General features: G+C 54.6%; 1 protein-coding gene across 6 annotated transcripts in view; it reads right to left on the bottom strand.

The window, feature by feature from the left end:
• Positions 1–18,448, bottom strand: part of SPRY3 (sprouty RTK signaling antagonist 3) — a 54,106-nt gene extending 35,658 nt beyond the window's left edge. The window contains exons 1-2 of one of the 6 annotated variants that reach the window (XR_010606870.1): positions 18,410–18,448; positions 11,647–12,608 (exon numbers count right to left, since the gene is read on the bottom strand). Coding sequence is in view for 2 of the 6 variants with exons in the window: in XM_065643284.1 (XP_065499356.1) it covers positions 11,641–12,561 (921 nt within the window). In the remaining 4 variants the exon portion in view is untranslated. Of the gene's footprint in view, positions 1–5,662; positions 12,609–16,077; positions 16,100–16,317; positions 16,674–17,985; positions 18,050–18,409 lie in introns of those variants that run through there. The other 5 variants (XR_010606871.1, XR_010606869.1, XR_010606872.1 and 2 more) reach the window with 5 other exon arrangements.
• Between the last annotated feature and the right edge of the window lie 9,128 nt (positions 18,449–27,576).

Genomic DNA, 27,576 nt, shown 5'->3' with positions numbered 1-27,576 from the left:
AAGGTACGCTATAGATAACTGATCTGCCAGCCAGGTGTCATGTTCCTTCATTTATTTTCAATTACTTTGTCTCTTTAGCTCCAGTGAGAATTGCCTGGTGTCAATTCATTTGGTCACCTCCGTGCCTGCCGCACCTCTCCGGAGGCACTTCTCCAGTGCGGTGTGATCCCTCCCCAGGGACAGGCTGTTACAAAACAACTCTGCTTCTCTTTCAGTTTCATCTCGTTCTCATCTTCTGGGCCACCCTCAACTTTGTGACCCCTGCCCGGGTCACACAGAGATTGTGGGAGCAGCAATGGTGTGAGCAGGGAGAGAAACCCCATCTTTAGGGTGAGAGCCTCCCCTCTGCTCCTCAGGATGCTCATGACAATGATAAGCTGGGGCAGCGGCAGTGCACAGCATGCTCAGCTGCGAAGGTTTCCTGCATCCTCCTTCCCAAGTGCATCTTGCTGTCATTATTTACTAGGTGGCAAGTGCAAGGCCCCTGGATCTCCTCTGTCCCTTGGCTGATTGCACTGAATGAAGTTCATTTTCCTCCTCAGCTGCTGACTAATGGGCCAGTTTGGGTGTCCATGTTCATGGAGTGAACCGGACCAGGGGCATTCCTGGCCAGGAGGAATGTTTCTCTCCTTTTGTGGAGAACTCTCTCAGGCAGAGCAGTCAGGATGAGGGTGGGATTCAGGACCTCCCGGACCCTCATTTCACTTGCCCCATGCTATGTGCACACATAGAGATGCCTCGGTTTCCTACTGCGGAACCTGTGTCAAGAGTCGTGGTCACCCTTTCATCTGGGACAGCACTGTCCCCTTGGAGGTGCACCCATAGGTCCAGACCAGGGACACCCTAAAGTCATCAGAGCACAGGAGTCCTGTCTTGACGAGCATTAGGGTAGGCGGTTTGTGCTGGCAGTCTCAGGGCTCATCTCATTCCCTCTGTGCACTCTGCTTTTGCTCTTTTTCTCCTTTCCAGTGACACCAACACCGTGCTGTGCCCCTCCAGCAGCTCCTCCCCACTGCCCAGCCCCTGCTCTCTCTGCAGCCCAGCCAGAGCTGGCTGCTGGCTCCTGCCCACCTGTCTATGCCCACCCCGATCCCGGCTCCCTGTAACAGAGTGGGGACAACTGCTGAGACAGACAGCATCATGCAGAGAAATCGGGACACTTCCAACAGGAGGAGACACCCATGTCACCAAATGTGTCTGGGAGAGACAATCCGGCCCTCCTGCCTCTTGCCAGAGAATCCCCTGCAGTGCTTTGTGATTAAAGATGGGCTGAACCCTTCAAATCTAAATTCTCCTATGCTTAGGGGAAGTCCAGACCTGCAGTTTAAGTCTAGGCTCTCCTCTAGCTGAACCTTCTCATGGTGCACCACCTTTCAGATGAAGTATCTTCATGCTTGCTTACACTTCTGGGCACCTTTTTACCTGTCTGAGCTGCTCTCCAAGTGTGATCTGAGTCATTCCTGGCATGTCCCCACTCCCGCTGGCACCACTGAGCTGGCAGGGCTAGTGACATGGGCTTGCTTGTCTGCCTGCTCACTGTCAGCAGCACAGCCAGATCAGTGCTTATGGTGACAACAGCAGGGACCAAGAAGAGCATGACGTAATTTTCAGATCCATTGGGAAGTTTTCAGCAGCGACGGATGGAAAAAAAACCCCCAGCATTTTCCTGTGAAAAAGGGCACATTTGCTCTGGTTTCAATGAGAAAGAAATAAATAGAAATCCTGGTAGTGACTGTCCTTAATTGATTAGTCATTTCTGCAGATGATAATTGCACATCAAAAGACTGAGATCCTACTGTTTCATGCAAATGTCCTTACGAATAACAGCAAGGCACAGGGGAAGTGGATACAGGAAACAAATCCTTTAGAAGCTACACAGCAGAATTTGGAGTTTGACTTTCATTTCAGGAAAAAATTTTGCTCAGAAAATGCCTGGAAGAAATATCCTCAACCTCAGTCACTTCCCAAGCACCAGAAACATGGAGATGAAGGATGCATGGGAGTGCCAAGGCGAGGAGCTCTCCAGCCAGGGGAAAGCACTACTTCTTCTGACACAAGTGGAGACCTTTAAAATGCAATTGGCTGCAGAGCCAGGGCCTGAGACATTGCTGGTTGTGCTTGTGGGGGTCTGGTAGTAACCCCAGGAAGCAGCCCTACAGGTTGCTGCATCAGCACTCAGTAGCTGCCAAGGACAAAGTCTGGGGAAGGGGTGAGGTGTCCAGAGGAAAGAGCATGTCAGTGACTCCACTAAAATTGGAAGATGGTCCTCCTGTCCCTCCTGCATTTTGTGCATCATCCCCAGTTTAAGATCCTTCCTTCACATGGCAGTTTTCTGTGCTCTTTGACATGTGTCTGGGGTGTCCAGTCTGACTCCTGATCCACAGACTGTGATGTCTGTGGCACCAGTTGAACTGCTGGCTCCTGGGCTCACATGAGAATCTTCATGCTCATTTAATTATTTCAGCGAAGCTGCTAGCCCTGGTGTCTGGCAAAAGAGGCTTGTGAGCATGACTCAGTCAGCCTCCAAAAGAAGCAACGAAAAACAAGAATCTGCTGTGAGCTGCATCTTGATTTTTAAGCCAATCTTGTGATGTTTTGCAGGGCCAAAGCATGGGTCTGTCATATCAGGACAGCTCCATAAATTGCACGTGTTTCTGGGTGCTTCTAAGCAAATTCTCTATTTTGCAAAAGGACTGTGGCACTTTGTCCTCACTGGGGTCATAGAGACCCTCTTGTCCCCCTGCGCCCTCAGGGCTGCAGTCACAGCGTGGGTGAACCTTTTGCAGGTGTTATTTCTTATTTGGGCTATTTCAAGGGCTCCCAGCTGCCCTCACACCCAGCCCTTCACTGCTCCAGGTGAATCCCAGACCTATGATCCCTCCAGGGATCTGAGCAGCTCTGAACAGTGGTAGGCAAGGCAGATGCCATGGGCAACATCAGACTGTGCTCTTGAATCTGCCCAGACCAGAGCAGCATTAGCTTTTTCAGGCCAGAGCAGTGGTCAGACGCCTGCAGAGCAATAAGCTGCTCTCAGCCCTACATGGAGGATTACTATGGCCAAGTGAGGAAGTGTTTATGGTTGGAGAGAAGCCATTCCACAAATCCTTCCAGCCTAAACTTCTGCTCCGTGGTCCCCACAACCTATGGTGACAACAGGGAAGTAGATTTGATCTTCTGTCTGGTCCTATCCAGCTCTATATGCCCAGGTTCCTATATGCACCTTCAGTGTGAGTTAAAAAATAGCTGGCATTTAATTATTCCTTCATCTGCTCATCACCATCACTGATGAAGTCACTGATGAAGCAACAATTTGGATCCTCCAGGCAGGCTGAATTCCCCTGCTGACCTGCCGAAACCTCCACAGCAGCTGAGTTCAGATCCATTACCTTCAGATGTCTTCGGCATGGAGGGCTGTCGAGAGCTCCTTCCTCCTTTGTAGTCAGCTAAGAGAAATAGGCACTTTTAGGGCATGAGTCATCTGACCTATTTAGCCATCTTAGGAAGAGATGAATGAGTGCTTCAGAGAGCTTGTTTCTTTCCACTGTCTAGACAGCCAACCTCTCGGCTGCAAACACCTACCCTTGCTCTCCTGGAACACACCAGGCACCCTTCCCAGGCTGGTGAGGGACACAGCTTCTTGTGGGTTTCCAGCACAGACAGAGGGTTGGATCACACCTGGACATCATCAGAGGGATTTGAGCTTGGCCTAACTTTGTTCCCCCTGAAAGCAAGGGAAGATTTCGACACCAAAAGGATGGAAATCCACTTCTGGACAACCTTGTCTGCCTCTAAGGGAGAGTTTCATGGAGCTGAGCTTGCTCTGGCCATGTTGGTCCCAGGACAACATGCTACAGGCCATTTCAGCTCTGAAGAACATCTAGCTGTCTTAGCCAAGAAAAAGTGGCTTATTATTTTAGCTAAACCAGCAAGAGTGACTCAACTACCCAGCTGATACAGCTATGTGACTGTGACCTGGTGCTACCATCATCTTGTCTGGGGCCCTTGTGCTCTGTGCCATGATATGCTTGAGCCAGAGGAGTTTCTACTTGATCTTCACAAGGATGCAAACCAGAAAAGATGTGCAATTTTAAGAATCACCCTAATCTTAGGAGAAAGCCCAACTACTGTCACTTTTTGTGATTCCTGGGACCATAATGACTTTCTTTACACAGGAGAAGGAAAATATCTAAGCAAGCAATTAACATCTTTCTCAGATCATCGTGGTCTGTAGGCCACCTACCCCTGCTTCTCTTCTAACTTGACATTACAGCTTAGCTCCTGAGCTCTCCTTCAGCCTTCCTCTACAAGACCACAGCTGATAAATATCTACAGATGCCAGTAAGATTTGTTGGCATGAATTGATGAGGACAGGGAAGGCTTGGGAAGGTGGTACTACACAAACCAAAAGGTCTCTAATATAGTTAAAGAAGGCTGTGCATCTAGGAATGAAACCGGTTGGCTGTGTCCAAGAAAAAGGGACTTTGGCACTGAAAAGATCCAATGTGTGACAAAAGGCCTAAAGTCATCTTCTGTGAAGAGTGAGTCACAGCAGGGATTGGACTCACATCTGTACTCCACAACCCTGAGGCAGATACTGAACACTGTGGTTGAGGCATTGGAACATTTTTTGGAAAGCGTGCTCTGATACCAGCAATGGTACAAACAGGACTCCAAAACCAGTAAAACAGCCTGAGGAAAGGCTTTATGGTGAGAGACACAGAGGATGCATGTTTTGAATAAAGTGCAAAGGTTGAGAGGGCTCTTGAGCACAGGTCTAGCCTAGCAAAACCATCCTACGAAAGGAAAGGACTCATGCAGCTAGGGGAAACATGTTCAGCCAGAGTCAAGTGCTAGAAGCTGAAGCAAACAGATTCAAACGGGAATAGGAAAGGTGCCACAACCATGGGATTCATTAGCCACTGAATCTACGTGAAAGATCTTCACACTCTGGAAGTGCTTGAATGAAGATCAACCATCTTTGTGAAAGAAGAGCTTTGGGTGAACAGAAGGCACCCCTAAGCCAAGAAGCTACTGGGTTCTGTACATACAGAAGCACATGAAACACTGGCCTGTAATATGCACAGAGAGATCAGAGGCACCAGCCTGGTTCAGCAACTGCTGGTGCTATGGCCCAGATTCATCCTTTTGGGGCTAAACACATCACTGAGGCACCTTCTGCAGTTGGTGGGGAGAGACAGCCGTGTCCAAACTGCAGCTCCTCCTGTGGAAGATGTCCATTGCCCTGTGGCATCACCCCATCTCTTCTGGCAGTGGAAGAAGCTTGGGGAATGTGTTGGAATGTCTGGGGAGTGACTGAAATCCCCCACATCTTAGGGACTTCTCACCTCAGTTCCTCCCTATTTGCTCCTGCCCTTTGCTACAGGAGCCTAATCTTTCTCAAGGATCTGGGACAGCTGCAGCAGGGAAGCACACGCTGAGATTTTTGAGGTTTTCTTCAAGTGTCAGGAGAGGGCTACCAGGGGAGATCTCATGGAGCGAAGAGTGACCCCACAAGCCCATGTCAGCGCAAGCCCAGCCGCCCAGCACCCCGCAGCCGGTAAAAGTCCCGCCGAAGCAGGACTCTGAGTCATACCCTGGCTATCACAAAGACAAGAATGAGATCACATTCAAAATTAATATATATTTTTATTGAATAGTTGCTCTAAGTGGGCTTGTGAAGCCACTCATAGAATTACTTCTTTCACCTCAGCAGTGGTTCAGTAACAGTTATCAGCTTTGCAAGAGAAGAAAACCAAACAGAAGAGGGTGCATTAAAATAAATAGGTTATTTTTTTCTTATCTTTAAAATAAACTTTTCAAATAAATACTTTGGTTTTTTATTTTTTTCCCTTAAAAGGTACAAGACTATTGTCAAAAAACAGCCATCAGGTTATAAACATATATTATACCTTATAGAAAGGAACCTAAATAAAGACAGCCAGGGGAGGGATCTCTTTATACACTGTACAGAATGCCTTTGTACCAATTAAATGGAGAATTAGAGGGTTTGGTTCCTGGTATGAGACTCTCCTTTGAAGCCAAGTGTGATCCATCTTCTAAGGAGAACTTTGTGCTGAGGACACCTGGGGAGGCAGGAGGCTGTAGAGCCACTGCCCGTCCGCAGAGCATCGTGAAGGCCTGAGGGAACCGCTGGGAAAGGATGGGCAGAGGGGAAGAGGAGGGAGGAAAGGGGCTCTGTTGGGTCTGTGACCACTCCAGGACAACCATACACCTCTCAGCTGGTGCTGCTGTTGGGACAGAGGGTGTGAGAAACCTCCTCTCCCAAAGCCCAGGCCAGCTCAAGAGGGTGGGTTCGGTCCTGCTCATGCTGAAGCCCTTTGGGGTGCTGCGGGAAGGTGCAGCAGGAGAGAGACCCAGCAAGAGACCTCGCATGGCTTCCCCTTGCCGGCACTCCCACAGAGGCTCGTGATCCCTTCCCACCCATCCAGTGTCCCTCTTGCCTGCAGTCCCCCTGCAAAAGGACCATTCAGCCTCCCTGGCTTATGTCTCCAGGGGATTCTTCTGCAACATCACCCCAAGCAGGACAACAGATCTCATCTGCGCAAGCTCCCTACCTGCGCTCTGAGAGAAAGAATTTGCAAGAGATCCCAATGCTCACTGAGAAATACCCTGAAGCAGACGGAGCCCAAAGACATCACATCTCTGGTTTGGCCACATGGACCAGATGCCAACCAGCAGCCTCCAGCTGCTGCAAGCATCCTGCAGGTCTGGGTTCTGCTGCCTTCTGGAAGGACACAAGCCTGAACTGGATCCCATTAAAGACCAAGAATGGGCTTTGGGATGGAGGCACATCCCTTATCTACTTTCCTCATATGCTGATGACAAAAATGAGAACCTTCCAATATCTGAAGACCTCCCAGCTTTCTCCAGCCTTGAAACACCCAAGGGCCAGAGATAGAAAACTAACAAAGCGGGTGGTAGAAACAGCAAGTTTGGGGCATGGTGTGTTCTTTCCCTGTGCAGGTCAGTCATGCAAACCTTGCAGCAGTTCCTCTCACGCCTCTGCTCATCCCTCCTTATTTTACTAAAGCACCTGTTCATAAACTGTTAATCTGTGCTTTGACAGCTTTTGGTCGATGACACTTGACCACCAGCCATTGGGTTCACACGTGGGGATGAGGAAGAGTGAACTGAATGGGATTTTATGGGAATCTGAGAGCAGAGTCCCAAAGAGTTTCCTCCCCCATTCTTTGAGGTACTTAGCTGGCACTAATGTTTCTCAGGGATGTGTGAAGAGCAGCCCAAGGACCACTTCTGCCCTTCCACAAGGAGGGTGGGATGGGAGACTTCACCTTCGTCCCCAGTGACCCCTCCTGACCGGTGCTGGGACTGATCACATTTGCCAGTAGGGAAGGAGAGGATTGGGACCAAGGGAGGCCTTGAAGAAAGCAAATACCAGCAGGAGCTCTAGTGTGGATGGAGCTTTGTTGGTCTGGGTGGGAAGAGGAGGTGCCTGCATGGGGAGCAGAGCAGGGGGAGCTCAGGTCCTGCTCAGTAGCTCCTGCCTCCTCCTCCTTTGGCACCTGAGTCCCTCTTTCCCTGTCTAAATCTGCCCTACAGCCCTGCACGTTTCCTGGCAAAGGAGCCCAGAACCGGTAGGGACACAACACAGAGAAGTGTTCCCTTGCGAAGTGGCTCCATCCTTGTCATATCACAGGGTGACAGGGAAAACAGAGGACTCAACACGTGACTCTCTCAAAAGAAAACCAAAAAAGACACGTCAGGACAGAGAGAAACCCAAACTGCCAGGACAAGCAGCTGCAAACAAACATCTGGAGCAGATGTTATCTGAGTCATTACAGGGTGGGGCAGGAAAGGGGCTCACAACCCCAACCAAAATTGGAGTCCTCTCTGCAGGGAAACCAAACGATCTGGCAGCCGGAGACAGGGCAGGAGCAGGATGGATCTGGTCTGAAGATGCGAGAAAAAGCTTGGAAAAAAAACATGATTGGAGGCTAGCCACAGCCTTCCTGACACCCAGGATCGCCAAACCAGAGCTGACCTCTTTGGACAGCTTTTGGCAAATCCTAACCTGTCCTTCCTGCGGAGAGCAAGGAATTGGAGCTCACCGAGGCCCCCCCAGATGGAGTGGGGAGCAGTAACCTCATGCGAAGCCACCTGCCCCTACAAGCAGTGTAGGGCCCCACAGCTCTAAACTTCTCTAGTCCATGCAACTGCAAGTATGTGGCTTTGCCTTTTGCCCTCAACACAGCCAAACCAAAGCCTCGCGCTGGTCTGGCAGGCTTCAGTGCCCATCTGGGGCTCTCCTGCTCTCAGGTTCCCTTTTAAATGTTCTATATGTCATAAAATATATCTCACAGGTCTGTCATTTCTTGGAGATAAGACATTCAAGAGACCTGGCTGGACTCCTCAGCCCTGCACCCAGGCTATGGCACGATTCCCTGGTAGAAATGGGACTTCCGCACTGACCCAGAAAAATCCCATTAGGTAGAAGGCTACTGGCAGGCGTCCTGGCCTCCTACCAATTACCAAAGGTAAATATGCTGCAACAGTAGTGCAGGGCTCCGCCTCGCCCTGCGAGTGCCAAGCAAAACTGGCTCTGGGGAGCTGATATGTGGACAGCCATCTTCTCATCCTACAGGTCCCGCACCTGGGGGAGGTCACTCTGTGCTTGCATGACTTCGGAGGCTGTGAAAATGATGAAGCTTCTCATGTTGAGTCATTCCACCATCAGGAGAGGAAGCAATGAGTTGCAAAGATACAGAGGTGGTAACTAAATTTATAAGGAGGATTCATTTAAAAAGGAGGAGAAAAAAAATCAAAGTAGAGCAAGTTGGAAAATTCTGTTCATTAGTTTTCTTTAAAAAGTTTCAATGAACTATTTCACATTCTCATTCAAGTGAGACAGTTCCTCAAATCTTCAGTGAAAATGGGACCTTTTTTCTCTAAAAGAAAGTTTTATATTTTTTGGGAAGAAGGAGTTTAATCAGCACCAATAGAAAAGTGAACCAAGTGTCCAAAAGGAAGAGTGCCTCTTGGTGGAAGTCTCTCTCCCAAATATCGCTCAGAAGCAGGGAGCCAAGCAATTATTGGCATATGGATAAATATGATTGCAATATATTTTATAACTGCTGCCACAAAGACATGGACTGATCTTATAGGGGTACGCACAACTACAGGGCATCCTCCAAGAAGGTCATTGCCTGAAAACCCAAACGATTTCAGGGTCCAGAGCTGGCCTCAAAGGATGTGCAAACCACACAGACATGGTCCTCTACCTTTTCAATGCCAGGAGATCCTCACTGTAACCCAGAGCATCATCCCGAATTCCCCACAGCTTATGGAAGTGGGTTCTTCATCTTTGGTCAGAGGAAGCATCTTTCTACATCCCTGCTCAGGCTCTAGGTGAAATCAGGCTGAGGATTTCGGTCATGACCGTTACGTGGGCCAGGCACAAACTTCACACCAGGGATGGGATTCATCTTCCCTTCCATGAGGAACTGGGAGTTCAGTGTTTGGGTCCCATTTGTGTCAAGGGGAGACGGGCACCACCAGACTACAATTTAATGAATACTGTTTTCAAAGTGAGATGAATCACCCTCTGGAACCGCTTTTCTCAGCAACAGAGGGAGCTTGGATCAGCTGCAATTTTCAGATAGCAAATGTATGGAAAGAGGAATCCCATCATGATAGTCTATGTCCTGCCTCATCCCACAGTCCGCACTAATCCCAACCTTCTCTCTGCAAAGCAGAGGCCCCCAGGGCAACCTGTAAACCCCTCTCCCAACTACCCAGGAACTACAGGTCTAGGATTAGCAATTAACAGACTGGGAAGTCACCTTCCAGCATGTGCAAGTGTACCAGGAAGCCAAACCTTGCATCTGGCACCATTCACAGCAGTATCATGAATATTATTAGTAATAGACCTAGCCATCCTAACGTTATATTTATATATACAAAAATAGATCCACAGAACTCTACATAAAGAGGTGGCTGAGGGAAGGTGATGGATGAGCCCTGGATGGCAGGGCTGTGGAGGACGCCAAGGGACATGTTGCATATATTTCTCCAGGGGAACCATTTGCTTCCCTCTGAATACACACACTTCGGAGGCGGGACAGGCAGGCAGAGCTGAGCACCGGGACATCATCCTGGCCCCAAACTCCCCCGACCAATTGGCCAATGTCAGCGGGGTCACAACTGAGAGCTGGTGCCTTGTGTTGGCAAATGGAGATGGGGCTGACTCCTGTACCTCCCCCCAGCCGCAGCAACGAGTTGGGCTTATTGTTATCACAGCAAGTAAACCACGAAGCCCTGACCCTGATTCAGGTTTCCTCCTGGTCTGCAGACGGCCCAGCCCTGGGGCTTGGTTCAGACCCATCTGCGGTTTGCCGCAGGCAGCCACCATTGCAGAACACCCTTCAGCAGTGCCAGCAGGTTTGCCTGCCGGCGTGATGCTGGTGTTGGTGTGACACACGGGTGGGCCAAGGAAAGCGAGGTGAGGACTCACAGGCAGCTTCTGCAGGGAGGAAAGGTGGGGCTCCCATCTTTCAACACCCCCTTCTGCTTTCTGTTTCCCTCCAGTCCAAAGCAGGAGCTGCAGAAGTCCCCGCTGGGGAGTCGCCCAGGACCAGCACGAGGTGATAGCGAGAGCAGTGTGAAAGGCAGATGCTGACAGTTGGGTTTGGGGTATTTTTTCTAAAGTGAATTCAGTGCTGGTGGAAGGTACCAGACTGGGGCTCTTTGGGCTCAAGCACAGAGCCAGTGCCTGTGGCATCTGCTCGGTGGGGGAATGGAGCTGGGCGGCATCTCCCACCCCACCAGGGTTTGTGGCCTGGAGGCAGCCCTTCAAGGCATTGAGAAATGAATCGCAGTTTCAAACCAGCTGCTTGTTCTCAGCTAAATCCCATAGGGGACCTTTCCCTCACTGCAGTCGGGCAGAAGCGAGTGGGCTAGGCTGCCTCCAATAGCTCCATCCTCTGCCAGAAGGTTTCTAAAGCTTCCCACACCTTCCCTTCCTCTTTGAGACAGAAAAATACAATGCCACCTCATTTTGAAGCTCAATTGCTTCTCCCAGCGGCTTCCAAGCCCAGAGGGAAGCCACTGCCACCGATGGGACCCTGCCACACCCTGACTCCTTGGGGAAAGTGGACCTACAGCCATGTGAGAGTAGAGAGGCCACCCACGAAAAGTGCTGGAGAGCGATAAAGAGAGAAAGAAGGAGGTCTGGCTCCTGGACGACTCTTGCAGAGAGGATGTGTTGACCTGCCTCTTCCCCTCATTGGGAAGGACCACACCATGGGGCAGTGCCAGCTCCTAAAACCCTCTGACAGCGAGCCCCAGGGACCCTCCAGGTGGCCCTTTCCCATGGGCCACAGCCAGGGAGGGCACCCGCAGCTCCCTCTGCCTCTCCTGGTCCCTCCACTCACATGTGCAAAACCATCATTTCCCACCAGCTTGGTGCCAGCTCCTCTGGCCGTCCGGCTGCCTTCCCACTCCCAGCGGCTGAGGGACCACCAGTTCACCCATGTCATTCCCAGGAGCTGATGGTGATTAGCGGGGAGCGCTGCAGAGCAGAGGGAGCTGAGAGAGGAGGGGAATGGAGGGGAGAGGAGGAGGAGGAAGAGAAGTAAAGCCTGCTTCTCCTCCCCAGGAGGGTCATACCGGCTTATCCAGCGTCTTGGGGAAAGGTGTGCCGCTGGAGGAGGAGATCTTTCTGCAGACCGTATTGGTGTGGCTCTGGCAGCGGCAGCCAGGTCGTTTCAGGTTGTCATAACCCCGCTGGCAAAGTTTGAGGCACCCCAGAGTAGGAAAGTAGCAGCAGAGGCAGGGCATGAGGAGAGAGAGGAAGCTCATGGCAGCCCAGCGGGCACAGCAGGACCCCGGCCCGCAGGAGCAGGGGTCGTCAGCGCAGGTGTCCTCGTCATCGGTGGAGCAGTGGTAGAAGAGACCCTTGACACAGCAGAGGCAAGTCCCATAGTCGAGGAGGCTCTCGGGGGAGCAGAGGCAGCGCTGGTTGCAGAGCCAGCAGGAGGGCAGGCTGCGGGCGGCCGTGCAGCGGGCACACTTGCATCGCCCGCACTCCTCACAGATGAAGAGGTGGCCGGTGTGGAGGGTGGGCTTCTCCGCCACCCCCTTCAGCGGCGACTCCTCCGGTTTCAGCTCACCGGCCCGGGGCTGCGTCCGGATGAGGGAGTGCCCGGAGTGGGAGGGCGTGAGGCTGCTCAGGAGGCGCTGGTCGGAGGCGGTGGTGCTTTGGGAGACGGAGCTGGCTGTGCTGGAATGGCTCATGTGCTGCTGCAAAGGTGGCATCTGGTGCTGTTGGCTGTGGCTGCGGTGCAGGTCCTGGAAGGTGGAAGACACCAGGCGGTCCTGGGACCACTCTTGCTTGTGTGGTGGCTGGGACAGGGATGGGTTGGAGCGGGCTTGCTGGAAGCAGACAGCTGGTCTCTCCACGTAGTTGTTGCTGGCACGGATGGAGCGGATTTGGTCAATGGACAGGACCTGCTGGAAGTCCTCAGCGGGTGGGTCCATCGTCTCGTCACGACTGAGTTCAGCCACACTGGAAGAGAGCTGCATTTCCAGGAGCAAGGAGACCCTGTGGCATCAGGGCACATCTAAAAATCCTAAAGGATGGGGCAGGAAGACAGAAAACATTTGCGTTACATTTTGTAATGGATCCATCCATACAAACCAGGAAGCAAACACTGGTTGGAGAACTCCTAATGAAGTTGTTTCCAATAATGAGACTCAAAGTACTTCTGTGCCTGGGGAGACTTAGCCTGGACATGTCCAAGTGGCAAGGGCTGTAAGATCTGTCCCTCGAAACAGGTGGACACAGCATCCACCTGTGCTTTTGAGGTTTTTTGTGTCCTTCCAGAGGATTTCCCACCCCTTGCCAGCACTGATTGACCTCATCTGTCCTCCCTGTCCTTCCCCAGGGGAAAGTGACAGCCCTCTCTAGAGGAGGGGAAACATGAAGCTGTGACTTATCCAGACCCAGTGACAGAAATGGGAACAGCACCTCCCCTGGAGCTGCAGACTCTGTTATGGGGCTTCCCAGTACACCCCAGCACCATACCCTTTACATACCAGGGGCACAGGGATGGAGGGCACCTGAACACATATAATTTCAGGCAGTATCAGCAACAAATTTCAACTAATGGGACACACGCTCAGTCAGGGACGGGCCAAGCCCACAGACTCCCCACGTCCCAGCGGTTCCCACTGCAGTGTCCCGTTTTCCCATGTGCAACGCAGCAGCAGCCCAGGAACCCATTTACCCCCGTCACAAACACTGAGAAGGGCAGGTTTCTCTATAGCCCCGACACAAACACAGGGCGAAGCAGGGAAGGCAGACTTTGCAGCAGGCAAGCCCCATCTTGCTCCTCGCACCCAGGCTGCCACGCTGTTTGTTTTCAGGAAATGGCACTTCCGAGTCTGCGGCGCTGGCAGCGGCGCCTGCTTCATCCAGAGGGAAGGTCAGGGCCGTCTGAGGGCTGTGGGATGGGGCAGGGAGGATCCCTGTGTCCCACAACTTCCCCCCACCCCCAGGCAGCTTTGACCTCATGGCATTAGCACCATCACCAAACCCCCGGGCTGCCAGACTTTGCCACTGGCGTCTGGGTGAAACCTCCGCAGGGCTGGGCGAAGGGACAGGCAGGAGTGGGTCTGCAATGGAGCCGGGGCTTGGCACTTAGGAGGGAGGGAGGGAGAGAAAAACCGCGCACAGAGGACAGAAGCCATTCGTTGCATGCCAGACCCCAGCGAAGAGCTTTCCCCCCTGCACTTCCAGCCCAGATTTCAATATCGGATACGTGCTTTCCGTGCACAGCCAACTTCCCCAGGACAAAGCCATTCTCCTCTGGCAGCTCAGATGAGTGATCCCTCAGTGACACAGATATTGTCACGGTGCCCGGGCCCGCAGGAAGACTGTGTTTCAATAGGAAGCTCCCCGCCGGCGTTGCACATGGTCAGCAGGCCAGGCGGCCAGCGGCAGCTTTCAAGTAGGTGAGGGGCCACAGGTAGAATCTGCTCATGCAGCAGAGAGAGGCAGAGGGAAGATTGATTTTCATTAGCTAGGCTGACCTTGAAGAGCAGGGAAAAGCAAAGGCAACTTACTTTGACTGTTCAAGCAAGATCTGGTCTCTCCCATCCCCCTTCCCCGGAAAGAAAAGGCAACTGATCTGCTTAGATTTGGGTTTTTCCTGTGCATGGAGCCCACTTGCCATCCCTTCCATGTGATCTCAAGTGAGATGCTCACCCCATCCAGGGAGACACGGGCAGTGAGTGAGTTGCTCTCCCAGGACACCCATAGTTGATTTGGACACCGATTTGTTTAACAGAAATACCAAGGTAAATTAGGAGGGCACAGCTGACCCAGGGAAGGTTTTGTGAGCATGCCGCCAGGATGAGAATGGGCCACAGAGGCAAAACACCCTTTTGTGATCTGTTACCTGCCTCCACTGAGCTCCTCACCTTGGAAGGTCTTAGTATAGCACAGGCTGTTGACCTGAAGCCCTCTGGACCCCAGAAGAGATAGGACACATCTCAGCCTGCAGCTAAGACCATGCAGGAGTGAGCAGAAATCAGCCTCAGCAGGTTCCTACGTCCCTCATGACCCAGATCCCATCTTGGAGTGGGATTGTTCAGGGGACGATGCTGATTTAAACCTGGGGAGGAGCTGCTCACATCTGGGTGTCCATCCCTTCTAGCCTGTGTGCAGGGATTTGGCAGCATTTGGGCTTTAGGACTTAGCCAGCGAGTCTCCGGCAATGTTCCCGTGTGGGGCTTGAACCAAGGTGTGACCCAAAGGGAGAGGAGGGTGACCCGAGGCAGCAGAAGGTCCCACTGTGATGGAGGGAGTGTAAGTGGTAGATAAAGAGCAGCTAAAGGGCAGACCCAGTACAGCTACACCCAGTCCTCTATGCAGCTCAGAAGACACAAGGAGACCCATGAGCCATGCTTAGGAAGGAGGAGATGCACAGGGGACACCATGAGGAGGAACAGAGCTGTGGGGACAGCAGACAGTGTGAGAAGCTGGCAATCAGGCCATGCAGTGCGATGCAACCCGGACACTTAGGATCCGTGCCCAGGGTTTGGTTTGACACAGTATCCTGGGCAAGACAGGCCCTGGGAGGACCCCCCAGCACTGAACCAGGGCCTGAATGCTCCTGGACCTGCAAAACCCTCAGGCATAGGGGTTAGACACGGACCCAGATTTGCTGGCCAAGGGGAGGCAAAGGTCCCTCTGGGATCGAAGGGTACATGAGCCAGAGGATCTGAGGGTCCTCCAGTCCAGAGGGATGGGGAGAAGAGGAACTGAATGACCAGAGCTGGGACCCTGCTCCTGCTTCCTCCCCGCCACTCCGAGGGAGCCCAGTGTCCCCGATTCTCTCCCAGCCCTCCCTGCTCCAGCCCCATCCCAGGGCTGCAACCAGTGCGTATCCCAGCCCTCAAGAGCCTGACCATCCCCAAGGCACTGCTGCACCCGCCCCCTGCCTATCTACCCACCTGGCGGAGACCAGGGCAGCCTGTCCCCAGCCTCCTCCTCCTCACACCCTGCCTGCCAGGCAGGCATGCCAGCCCTGGAAACCGGGCGAGCTTTATGGCCGCCACCAGCCCCAAACATATAAAGTTCGTGTGATAATGGGCCAGAGGAGGGATCGTAAAAGCAAATGATTTACAGCGTGGAGGTGGCTTCAAGCTGGAGATGAGCTGCACAGGGCTTCCAGGTGGGAGAAAAAGGCTTTTTCCCTCCGGAGGGACCCCCTCACCCTGTCCCGGGTGCTGCGGGGTGGAGCGGGTCGGTGGCAGGAGGCTGATCCCCAGCCCCTCTCTGCCCGCAGCCCACGCGTGGCGCGGAGCCGGGCTGCAGCCCCCCGTGCGCAGCCCTGCCGCGTGCTGGCTCCTCCAGCCCTCCCTGCAACACAGCCCACGCGTGACTCGGATCCGGATCCGGCCCGCAGCCCCCAGCCCCACCGTGCTCACAGCCCACGCATTTCCAGGACCTCCGAGCACCCGTTCGTGTTCAGGACGCCCCAACCCCGCTGTGCACACAGCCCACGCGTGACTCTGACCCACACCCAGACTCACCCCGTACACTCGACGCGTGTCCCGGACCCCAACCCCACCGCACAAGCATGGACCCCCAGCTTCACTGCACAGTCACAGCCCGTCCAGGGTCCCCCGTCCTCTCGGCAAACAGCCCACGCGTGTCTACACCCGCCCCGCCCCGCGCTGCCCACGCAGACCCCCCTGCCCAGCGCCCAGCCCCGCCGCGCACACCCCACGCGTGTCCCCTCCCCGTCCCGCCACCGCTCCGGGCGGACTCACCCCGCCGCCGCCGCCTCCGCCGGTCCATCCGCCCGCGGAGCCCCGAGCACGGCCGGGGCCAGCCCCGGGGTACCGGGCGGCCCGGAGCGGGGCTGCTCAGGGGCGACCGGCGGCAGGCATAGAGCCGGGGCACCGCCCGCCCCCCCGGCCCCGCAGCCGGACCGTGCTCCGCGCCCCGGGGAGCGGGAGCGGGGCCGGGCTGGGCCGCCGGCGGGGGCAGCGAGGGAGAGCCCGGGAGGGCTGCCCGGCTCCGGTTTGTGAATGCAGGCTGGTCCCCGGCGCTCCTTGTGAATGGGGGCAGCGTGGAGGATGGGAGGGAGGGAGGGATTTATCGCTGCCCATTCGCATCTCTCTCTCTCCCTCTCTCTGCCGTTCGCCTTCCCGGAGCTGAAGCTCTTAACGCTTACCCCAGTGGCGTCATCCCGCTGCAATGGAATCGGCCCATTAGCGGTCCCCATAGAGCCCTGAGCATCCGCTCCCCAGATAATGACTGCAACGGAGCCGAGAGCAGCGCCGGGGCTGCGGGATGCAGCAGGCACTACTTAAACATTTCCGTCTGCCTCAGGCTGCGCTTCCCCCGCTGTGCCCACGGGGACAGCCCACCCTGAGGCCCCACCACCTCCCAGCCCATCGTCCCCCATGGGGACATCTGGGGTGGCCACCCTGCCAGCCCCAGTCACAGGGTCTGTGCTGTATCACACGTAGGATGGGTTCAGTTCAGTCCGACCCTGTGGGCAGGTTGTGTTGGGAGCGTCCTGGGTTTGGCTGCAAAGGGCCCATATGGACTATTGGGCTCTGTCACCTTGGGTGCATCACTTGATCTGTAAATCGCTGTGAAGTGGACGCAGTCACCTTCTGCCCTGCCTCCCGGGCATCTCAGGAGGCACTGGTAGGAGCCCAGATGCCGTCCACCCCGATACTACCAAAAAGTCCAAACTAATACCTGAATTAGATTCTGTAATAGAAGCTCAGAGCAGAGAGGCTGGAAAGGGGTTTTTCTGTACTGAGATCCACAGAACTGGTCCACACACACCCCATTCTCCCAGGAATAAAAACCTCAGGCTCGAGGTCCAAACAAGACCTGGACCTTCTGTCCCAGGCATTTCCTTGAGTCACTGTGTGCTCCCGCCTTGTGCTGCTTTCTCTAAGGCAACAACCACTTCTCAGGAGCACCAAGGATCCTTCTGATACCCCTTGGCCTCATTTATAAATAAACTAGACCTGGTTTGACAGCCCCGAAGACACAAGTCCTCTCCTTGAGGACACTGGACATTGGCTGTGGACCTCACCACAACTCTCACTCTCACTTTATTCCTCTCAACACTTCCAAGCTGGCCAGCCATCCTTTCTGGTAGTGTTCGCTGGATGAGCAAAGCAACATTACCAGCTCAGGGAGGGCTAAGAACCTGTCTCCAAGAAGTGAAGCTGAAGTGATCAAGCCCTCAACCATCCCAGCTGAGTCCCTTGCAGCACGGGAGCAGGTCGCTGCCCGAGGCTTGGCCATGCGGTGCCGGTGTTCGCTGCCAACGGGCAGTGCAGGGTCTGGGTGCAAGAGCAGGCTGGTGGGGGAATGGGAAGGAAGAGAAGGAGCCTGAACACAAGTGACAAAACCAGCTCTGCCGCTTGTTGCATTAACAGATGGGAATAAACCAGGATGATCCCACTGACCTCATTGGCTCCCTCCCAGCTGATGCCAGCAGAAGCACTGGAGTCCTCCCCAGCAGGGGCCGGTGACCCTACTGTCCCAGCTGAGCCTTTCCAGGCTCATTCTTAGGCATTTCTAGGCTGAGTGTTTCTCCATCTCCATAGGATCCCACCAGAGATGCTCCTCCAAAAGGGCTTTCTCCAAGAGGAATGCATCCCTAACAGCATCCTTCAGCCTTAGATATGGCTCAGAGCCTTAATGCTGCATCCCTCCGTGCTCCCACGAGCCCCTCCTCTTCTCCCCATCGCTCTCAGCTCCCTCTTTAAAGGCACAGAAAGGATCTGAATTGCCCAGTTCCCAGCGACCGCCGGCTGGCTGTGAGCACCTGACTCCTAAAAGCACGTGTGATGTCCTCCCTTTCTCCCAGCACAAATCTATCACTCCCACCTTGAGGTGCTGGTGATTCAGGCTTCCCTCCGCTGGCTCACAGCATCCCCAGCGCAGCCTGCGTCGTGCTCAGCCAGCGCTGCTTTATTCCTCGCCCGCTGCCGAGGGAGGGCCAAAAAGGCATGAATGCAGATACTGAGACAAGTGGGAGGGTGGGAAGCAGAGGGAGAATAGCAGCCTCCTGGTGAGTTAGTGACCGCAGCATCTCTCAAGAGGAGTGCTGGGAACGCAAACGCGTTTGCAAAGCAGAAAAGTTTAGAGCTGCTCCCAAAGGAAAGGGTCTGGGACAGAACCTCCAGCAGGTTGTCAGAGGCTTTTTGACTGTTGGAAGAAGGATATGGTCCCCTGACAGTGCACAGCCATGATATGAGCCACATGTGAAGGTGTGAGACTCTCAGATTTATTATAATCTCTCACTGTGCGGGGTCTGTGGGAACGAGCGGCTGCCCTGACTGGGGGATTTCACATCCCCCCCAGCGCTGTGACAGCTCACACTGTGCCACACACACCCACCGCTGCCTCTGCTCCTTCCCAGCCGCTACCTGCAACTGATCCCAGCTCCTCTTAACTGGCCTTTTGCATGGATTTCACTCCTCCTCCCAGTTTGAATCCACCACCTTTTAACCCCTTGGGGTCCTGTCCAAAGGGACGGGGGAAGAAGCAGCTCCCAGGAGTCCCATTCTTTACCCTTATTTTAGACGCTGCCAGCATGTCTCCTGCCCAGGACAGTGGATGGCACTGACATGCAGACATTGAGATGGCAGCACTGCATCCCCATGTTCCCAGCTCCAGCTGAGCCCTCTCAGTGAGTTCTCAGTGCCTGTTGCAGATCTCTGCCTTGGGGAACCCTCACCCCTGGCAGTCCCCGCAGGTCACCAGCAATTCCTCCCAGCTTTGCTCTTTCCACTCCCCCTGCACATCCCGAACACCTCAAAAAAGGTGAGGAGCTACTTGCCTTCCTTCCCCTCCTCCAAAAGTGTTTCTCCAGATACACACACATGTTCACAAAACCAAAAGAGCTAAACCTGGAGTCTGAAGAACTTAGCTGCAATTTGAAAACAACCAGGATTGCTTGGCACTGTTTTCTCGACACGTCGACCAGCCGCCTCCAAGCCTGACCACCTCTAGTCCTGCCTGTGCAGACAGTCGAACAATAATTGCTGTGAATCAGTCTGGAAGTGGGCAGCGGAGAGGAGAATATCCCAGAACAAGGCTGAAGATGTCTGATCTCTTCTGATGCTATTAGCCAAGGCTGGGCACAGGGGGAGGGAAAACTCATCTTCAGTTAAAGATGATGCAAGGGGGAGGGGGGGGAAGGAAAAAAAAAAAAAGGAGAGGATAAAGGGAACATGCGATTCCCCTGATTAAATCAGCCAGAAACAATGAGGTCCTGGTGCCCTCTAATTTTTAGATTCACAGATTTTAGGGCCAGAAGGGACCGTGATGTTCATCTAGCCTGACAGTCTGTATTATGTAAAAGCCACTTGAAGGCAGACAGTGCCACTAGCTTTTCAGAAGGAATAGCAAGCGCTGGGGAACTTATTAAAAGACCGCGATTCTCCTAGGGCGGAGGGCCATGTGCCTCCCAACACACGCTTTGGGAGCGGGAGGGGGACAGGTACATCCACCCCACTGGGCTCAAGCTGAACAGACGGCAGCACTGGGGAAATTCCATATCGTTCCATATCATGCAGCTCCTTTGCCCAGCAAAGAGGGATAAGCAAATAGGAAAAAAAGCCAGCCCTTCCTTTTGTTTTCCTTTTCAACCTTCCCTAGTCCCTGGAAAGAAAATGCCCTGCAAGAATTCTGGCCCCAAGACGTCTCTTGGTCACTTTGGTGTAAAACCTCACCGTTTGCAGTGATGCAGCTTCACGGCAATCTGAGCTGAGCCCAACCCACCGGGCGAGCCAGATCCTGAGCTCCTCACTCAGCCTGCAGCACCCCGGAGGTGTAGTCATTGACTGCAATGTGAGTTTTTCTCTGAAGATGGAGCCAGGCAGCATAAAACATCAATAAAGACCTCAGGATGCATCCCTTTAATGAGCTGAGATTGTAACACGCTGACAGAGCTCACCAGAAGCTGCCCATTCTGTCAGGAGGAGTAGATCCTGCTGGAGAAGTGTTAAGTGGGTCCTGCTGACTCATTGATGCAGATGGTTCCATCCTCGCATGGACGGCAGCGAGGCAGGAGGTGCCATCTCCGGGGAGAGCATCCAGCATAGGGCCTGAGCCAGGCAGCGCCCAGGCTGGGCTGCTACCTGACATGTGAACCCAGCAGGAGCGCAAACGGAAAAGCAGATATATATATATATATATTTTTTCCCCATGTCCCATTGTGTATAGCAAATGCCAAGTGTTGGGCAAAGTTCAGGGCGTCCCGGTGCATCAACTAGCTCCCTGTGCTTCCACAGCATGTTTTCTTCTACAGAAAACATATTTGGCCTCTCGGGGTCCCCTACCCAAATCCACGTTGCCCTCCCAGCAGAGAAACCAGAGCAGAGACATGATTAAAGCAGTAAGCGCGGCTCCAAATATGCGACACAGCGACCCCAACCCCGAGCCCCTCGGGAACCTGAGCAGGGTGGGGAAAGCCAGATGGTGCGTTGGTTGTAGAGATATTGGGGGGGTCTGTCAACACAAGCATTTCCTCGCTGGGAAACTGTTAACTCCATCTTCCAGTTCCTTGGAAGGACTGGCAGATGCCTGGGCACACATTCTGCCCGTGGTACAAGCTCTGGGAGCTGGATCCCTCGCACCGTACCAGCCAGCCAGCTGCCTGGGACCCTTCCATCCACAGATGAAGGGCGCAGAGCTGAAGGCTTCTCATTCCCATTAGAAGCAGGCTGGCTTGGTGAGTCAAAGTGGGAGCTCTGTGCAGGGTGCCATGGGTGGCTGATGTGTGTTTTCCAGCCCAAAACCCACTGCTACACCCACCAGGGAATTGAGTACCAGAGGGTTTGCACCTTCCAGACCCTGAATGTCCCCAAAAAGCCCATGGAGCACCAGTTCCTCTTGCCAGGCCTGACCCTGCGTTTGCAGAACATGTGGTTTCATCCAACCTGTGTCTGTGTGGCACATTCAACCCCTGGCTTGATGGGGACGTGATGCTCCCACAGCTGTCTCTTCTGTCCCCAAGTCCTCAGGGTCAATTCTCTCCCTGGCTCCTATGCCTCATGCTCCCAGTGATGCTTCTCTACCATGCTGATCTTTTCCAAGAGCAGTCACCAGCTACTGTTCCAGGTCTTCTTCAGGCTTTCCAGAGGTCTCAGACCGAGCTCTACCACATGTATCAGGTATCCCTCCTGCAGATGCCCAGATGTGCTCAGCTCTCCACAGACCAGCTGGCCCATGCACCCAGCAGCAGATCTTCCACCTCTTGTTCCCGTCCCAGCCCGGGGAACCTGACCTGAGCATCCTCCCATGCCTGGCTACCACTCTTCCCACCCCAGACCAAGCCCTCTCCTGCTCCACTGAGCAAAACTCATTCCCCAGGGATGGAGGCAGAGGGAAGGGAGGCAGCTCCCCACAATTTCTTTGCCTTCAGCACTTTGAGTTCCCGTTTCAATGTCACTTTAACTTGAGCGCACGCGAGTGCAGGGGAGAAAGGCTTGGTATTAAATTGCCAATCTGGTCACATGTTGCCTGGGATTTGGCCGTAGCTAAGCAGCATCACCCCCGCATTCACTTTTTTGGCTGGTGACTCCTCTGCTCAGCGTAAGGCAGAGCCAGCAAAGAATAGGAGAAACCGGAGGGGAAAAGAAAAAAAAAAAATAAGGCGAGTCATTGTGAATGTCAGGAGCTCCTCGGCTGCGGGTGTGACAGCGATCCTCCCCCTCCAAACTCGCTCCGGGTGAGAGCCAAAGAGAGAGGATTTCATTAGGATCTGGTAGCAGGCTATTTTCAGAGCTGACATCCTACCCACAGCTAAAAATAGCTGGTCCCCTCCACGCAAACCAGGGTTTCTTTTCTGTTAAACTTTAATAAACCTCGGCAAGGCTCAGACCTTGCTTTCTCCCCACACTTTGCTCCATTGCTTGCTCCACTCCCTTCCATCATCCCTTTCTTCCCCCCTTTGCCATCCCTCATTTCCTGCTGCCCAGGTGTCCTCTCCCATCTGGTCCCGGCTTGCAGAGACTGGAGCAGAGATGTCACCGCAGCGGGGCTGGGGAAGCAGAGGGCTGGGGTCACCTCCTACCCAAAAGCAGCATCCTGCACACAGACCCAGGATTCTGGGAGGCCAAGCAGGCAGCAAGGGCTTGAGATGCCTCCAGTATCCCTCCGGAGCCCAGCCCTGCTCCTGGATGCACATCAGAGCACCCCAAAGGGAGGGACCACCCACTGTACCCTAGGAAGGTGCAAAAGCGCAGACAGAAGGGGGACAGAGCCAGCCCAGTTGCAGCCCCCAGGGCATCAGCTCCACCAAAGGTAGATGCTTGGCTTTGGTGCCTGATGCTCAGGCACAGAGAACCCAGGGCACATCTCCAGATCGGACTCAGAGGGGTCATGGCACGAAGCCGTCCCACCTGTAGAGGTCAGCTCCAGCCCTCAGCCACAGTAACGTCTAAGAGGGCTCTCCTAAAAACATCACCTAGCCTAAAAACTGCATCCCTCCCCTGAGCCCTAGGAGCCACCACTGCTGCTGGCCCTCCTCTCTGAGGGGCTGCTCATAATTCCCTCCCTTCATTAGCACCGCCACCTCGCAGGTATTTATAGGAGGTATTTATAGCCAGAACACCTACCCCCTCCTCCCAGCTTTGTTAAAGACAACACAAATTTAACACCTTCCCATGCTCCTCTTGACACCAGCCTAGCCTGGTGGCCCAAAAATCCCATGGTTTGGAATATCCAACCTCTGCAGAGACCTTCCCTGCTAGGTGCATGCACTCTCCCTGTCCCAGCCCCAAATCTTCCACCTCTCTCCGCTCCCAGCACAGCTGAGCCCCAGCAGAGCCTGCAGCCGGTCTGGGCTCTGCTGCTATTAGGATGGAGCAGAGGTTCATCAATAGGTGCTTTTTTGGCTCGACCCAGCTGCCCAAAACAGCAAGGAGTGGGTCCATCCCTGCCACCTCAGAACATCCCTTGCTCTGCCTCTCCAGACACTCCAGCACCTAAGGGGCATGGGCCAAGCTGGTGGGGGACAGCCTGGCACACCATGGGGACACCCAAAATAAATAGGGCTGGTCTGATCGGCTTCAACCCAGTGCCCGCCAGCACGATGGGGTCCGCTCACCCTCTCTCTCCGCTCCGTGCCAGGCGTGCGCCGGCCCTTTGGAGGCCCTGGCCGCCGGCCAGCCAGCCATTTCCTGGTAATCTAATAGCTGCAGCAGATGAACTGAAAATGCATTTCCTGCCACCGTGCTGTAAAATTTTTATTAATGTAAGGAGAGAACACAGCACTGGCTCGCGCCGGCCAGGGCCGCAGTGGGGAGAAGAGCAGCGGGGACCTCGGCAAAGCGGCTGGGGCTGGGGGCCACGGGTATGGCCGCAGCGCCAGGTGACGCTGCGGGAAGGTGGAGGTACTGGGCTGTGTCCCACAGCATGGCAGTATGGGGAGACTGAGGCACAGGCGAGGGAAGTGCCTCACATGGAAGTAGTGCCCCAGTTGCCTTCCTAGGCTGAAGGACCACTGCGGGAGGGTTTTGCAAGGTGGGCTCAGCCCACTCCAGTTGTTCTCACCAGCCGCTGGACAACTCTGTCATTAAAAGCCGCCTGAGACAGGTCCATTGAGCTGTGGGTCCTTCTCCCTTGTGGTTCTTTCCTTGGGGGCACCTGGCTCTGTGAGGATCCCAGCCAGCAAAGACAGCACGGAGGGGATGGAGGCAGGGTGAGAGGAGCTGGTGTGCCCTAGATGGGCACCATGGTGGTAGACCTGCCCCACATTCCTGCCTGCCCTCCATGAGGCAGCTCATCCACCTCCTGCCTCCCTTCGTGGCCTGGGCTGACCCCTTCCTGGCTGGCAAAGGGACGTCCCAGTTAAAATCACCCATTAAGGTGCTCTTGGGTAAGGAACAGCCTCTAGTGACCAGTAAATAGTGGTCACCAGCTGCTGAGTTTGCCCGGGGAGGGAGCAGGAACTCTGGCTGGGGAGGAGCAGGGTCCTGGAGCTGGGACACGCATGACCTCACGGCTCTATTTCGGCAGCGGTCGCCGTGTCCGCACACAATCCACGGCCCTCAAGGGCTTTGCAAAAGACCTGCAGGGCCAGCAGCCATCTCAACATCCCCCCACCACCCCCTTCAGCATCCACCTCCCCACTCACCCCCAGCCCAAACACCCCACCCTGACCATGTCACCATCCCACGGCACCCGGCGGGTGACATCCCTGTGGTGAGGGGGAGCCGGCAGCCCTGGGGCCGCGGGGCTGGAGCCGTTTGCACAGCCTTTTTCCCACTTGGAGCCTGCTTCTTGCGCCAAGGCAGAGCTAAATTGGAAAAACACACACAATGACCTCTTGTGGAATGTAGTATGAATATTTGATAGATCTAATGTAATCATATCCAATCGATATAGGCAGGAATATCTCTCTCCCCCTCCTCCGTGCTCTCACTCTGCCCTGTCCCTTCCTCTCTTTTCCTCTCTCTCCATCGCTCTCTTTCATTAATGCATTCTCCACTTTACATTATTTATTAACTTCCTTCCTTTTTTTTATTTAGAAAAAATAAATTAAATAACAGTGGTTATGTGGAGGCTCGGACGCTCCTGCCTAAGCGCTTTTGGGCCAGACAAAAACTTTGTTGACCTTCTCTCCCCTCCTTGCCTTCCTCTGCCGAGATGGAGAGGCTCTGCCCCATGGCCATGAACCCTTGACACCCCATCTCCCACTGACCCACAACACAGCCCATTTCCCACCTCCCCATAGGCACCTGCTCTGGTGTGAGCTCCAAAAATCCCCTGGGCATGGCCACCCGTTGGACATGGCACAGCAGAAGATGCCCAAACCCTGTAAGCAAGGCCCTGAGGTGCAGGCAACACCTTGGAGGTTGAGGGCCTCCAGGATCAGGCCAGAAAGGTGGCCTGCTCCCACCTCCAGCACAGCAGGGGCCAGAAGATTTCCCCTGCTGTCCCCAAACTGAGCCCGGCTGGAGCCAGAGAAGCAGGGAGGGTGATGGTCAAACCCACGGTGAGCTGATGCTCTGCTCCAGGGTCTCACAAACACAGCTCATTCATCCCTCACTGTGGTCCCCAGGAGAAGCATCTTCCAAGACAGGCTTCAGGGCCCCACTGGCAATACTCCCCAAAAACCCCACATTTCTGCAGTGACTGGAGCTTGTCTGGCTGCAGATCCCACCCACTAGGACTTGGTGTGGGGGGACGCACAACCAGGAGGAAAGGGGAGCTGAGCACACAACAAGGAGGGGTGTTCTTGCACACCGGCACCAATGCGAGGTGAACCCCAGCACCATGCCTCTGCTCCTCGACAGCCCCAGAGCTGGTGACAGAGAGCAGCAAAATGCTTAAAGCCCCTGAATGAGGTGGGAAAAGGGAGGAGGAAGATCCCCATACAGGGCTGAGCTCTGCCCTGGCTGTTCCCAAGGCTTCCCAGAGCAGACGGGCAGGTCCTGGCAGTCCATGGATGTTCCCCAGGAATGCTGCTGGTCCGTGCTGTGTTGCCAGGGTGGGCTGAGCACAGAGGCTTGCCTGGGTGGGGACAACCCCCCTGTCTGCCTTTGTGCCAAGCGCCCCTGACACCAAGACCCGACCCCCCAACACAACTTATTAGGACAAAGAGACTCCGGGCTGGAGAGCCACATTCCTCCGCTCCAAGCCAGACCCAAGGGGCCATGGAAAGGCTGGGGCAGGGCCAGGCTCTGCTGCAGGCAGTGGGAAAGTTGGGGTGGATGGGGAAAGGGGCTGTGCAGCAGCCAAAGCTGTGGCCTTGGGGTGAAGGGTATCCCCGGGGTGGTGGAGGAAGCAGAGGGAGTGAGGCCAGGGATGCCCCAAGGGGGACAGAGCAGAGGGGGCCAGTTAGCAGGCATCTCTCCGCAGTCATGCTGCCTTCAGTGTGGGCAGAGCTGCTCTTGCTCCAAAAGACAGCGACTGGCGGAAAGGGGGACCTCTACGTGCCACCCCTCTCGTCCCCTGCCTCGGAGGTGGGTGGCATTGGGCTGTCCCTTGCTCAGGGACCACATCCAGCAGAGCTGGCCACCTTGCAAGGAGAGACCACAGCGTTTTGTTGGGCAGTTTGAGCTGGGGAGCTCTGCTCAAGGCTGTGTCCCCTCCCGATGGCCCTGCTGTGCCCAGGTCCCCCCAGGCTGGGAGAGGAGCCACAGCCTGAGCCACCAGCACAAGGGATCAGGCACACAGATGATGCTTGGAAGCCTGTGCAGCAGCCATGGGGCAGAGCTGAGGACATGGGACATGGCTCCTAGTGGGGCTCCAACCCTCAGCTCGGACACATGGAGCCACTGAGGTCCTGGATTAACTGGCTCGGTCTCCATGTGGCTCCACCTGACTCATCCCACCTTCTCTCACTCACCCCCAGAGGAGGCCAACCCCCATCCTCCCCAAATATCTGCTGTGGGGCAGGAAGAGCACCCACCCCTGGCACAGGAGGGCACATTTTGGCTGCGTGAAGGCTCACCTTCCCCGTCTCCATGGAGGGACATGAGACAGTGCAGATGCTGCTCCATCCCTGCACCAGCACCTGGGGTGTCTGTCCCTCCAGGGACACCCCATTTCCCAGGGTGGGGGCAATGCGAGGCTGAAAGTTTTCTTACAGGGTAACGTGAGGCTGAAGGTTTTATTATTTTCCATGAGTGGAGGGTGTGATAGCAGCCTGGGAGAGGACCTGCTGCTCCACGACAAATACACAGGCAATAAAGTTCAAAGGAAGGACTTGTCTTTGCCCACACTGGTTCACTCCTCCCCTTCTGGAGGACATTACCAATAATATGTTCATGGAAATCAGGAAATTAAGTCATTTCACGATTCCTGACGCAGTTTACCACTTCTGATAGATGCAATGGCTTATCCTCAGCCTGCAGTAATTTGGGAAGGATTCTTCCTGCTCCCATGCTATGGGAGATGTGGAAGATCCCCAGGGCACAGCCAGAGGAGGAGGTTGGCTGCTGCTCTCCAAGACACCACAATCAGAAGCATCTTCGCCTGGGGTCATCACAGGGAGGGTGATGATCCAGCCTCAATATTGGACATAGCTTCTCCCTCAC

Source organism: Caloenas nicobarica, chromosome 12 (genome assembly GCF_036013445.1).
Source record: "Caloenas nicobarica isolate bCalNic1 chromosome 12, bCalNic1.hap1, whole genome shotgun sequence".
Classification (NCBI taxonomy): Eukaryota; Metazoa; Chordata; class Aves; order Columbiformes; family Columbidae; genus Caloenas; species Caloenas nicobarica.
The sequence above is the reverse complement of the archived record's forward strand: the minus strand, read 5'-3'. Positions and strand labels throughout refer to the sequence as shown.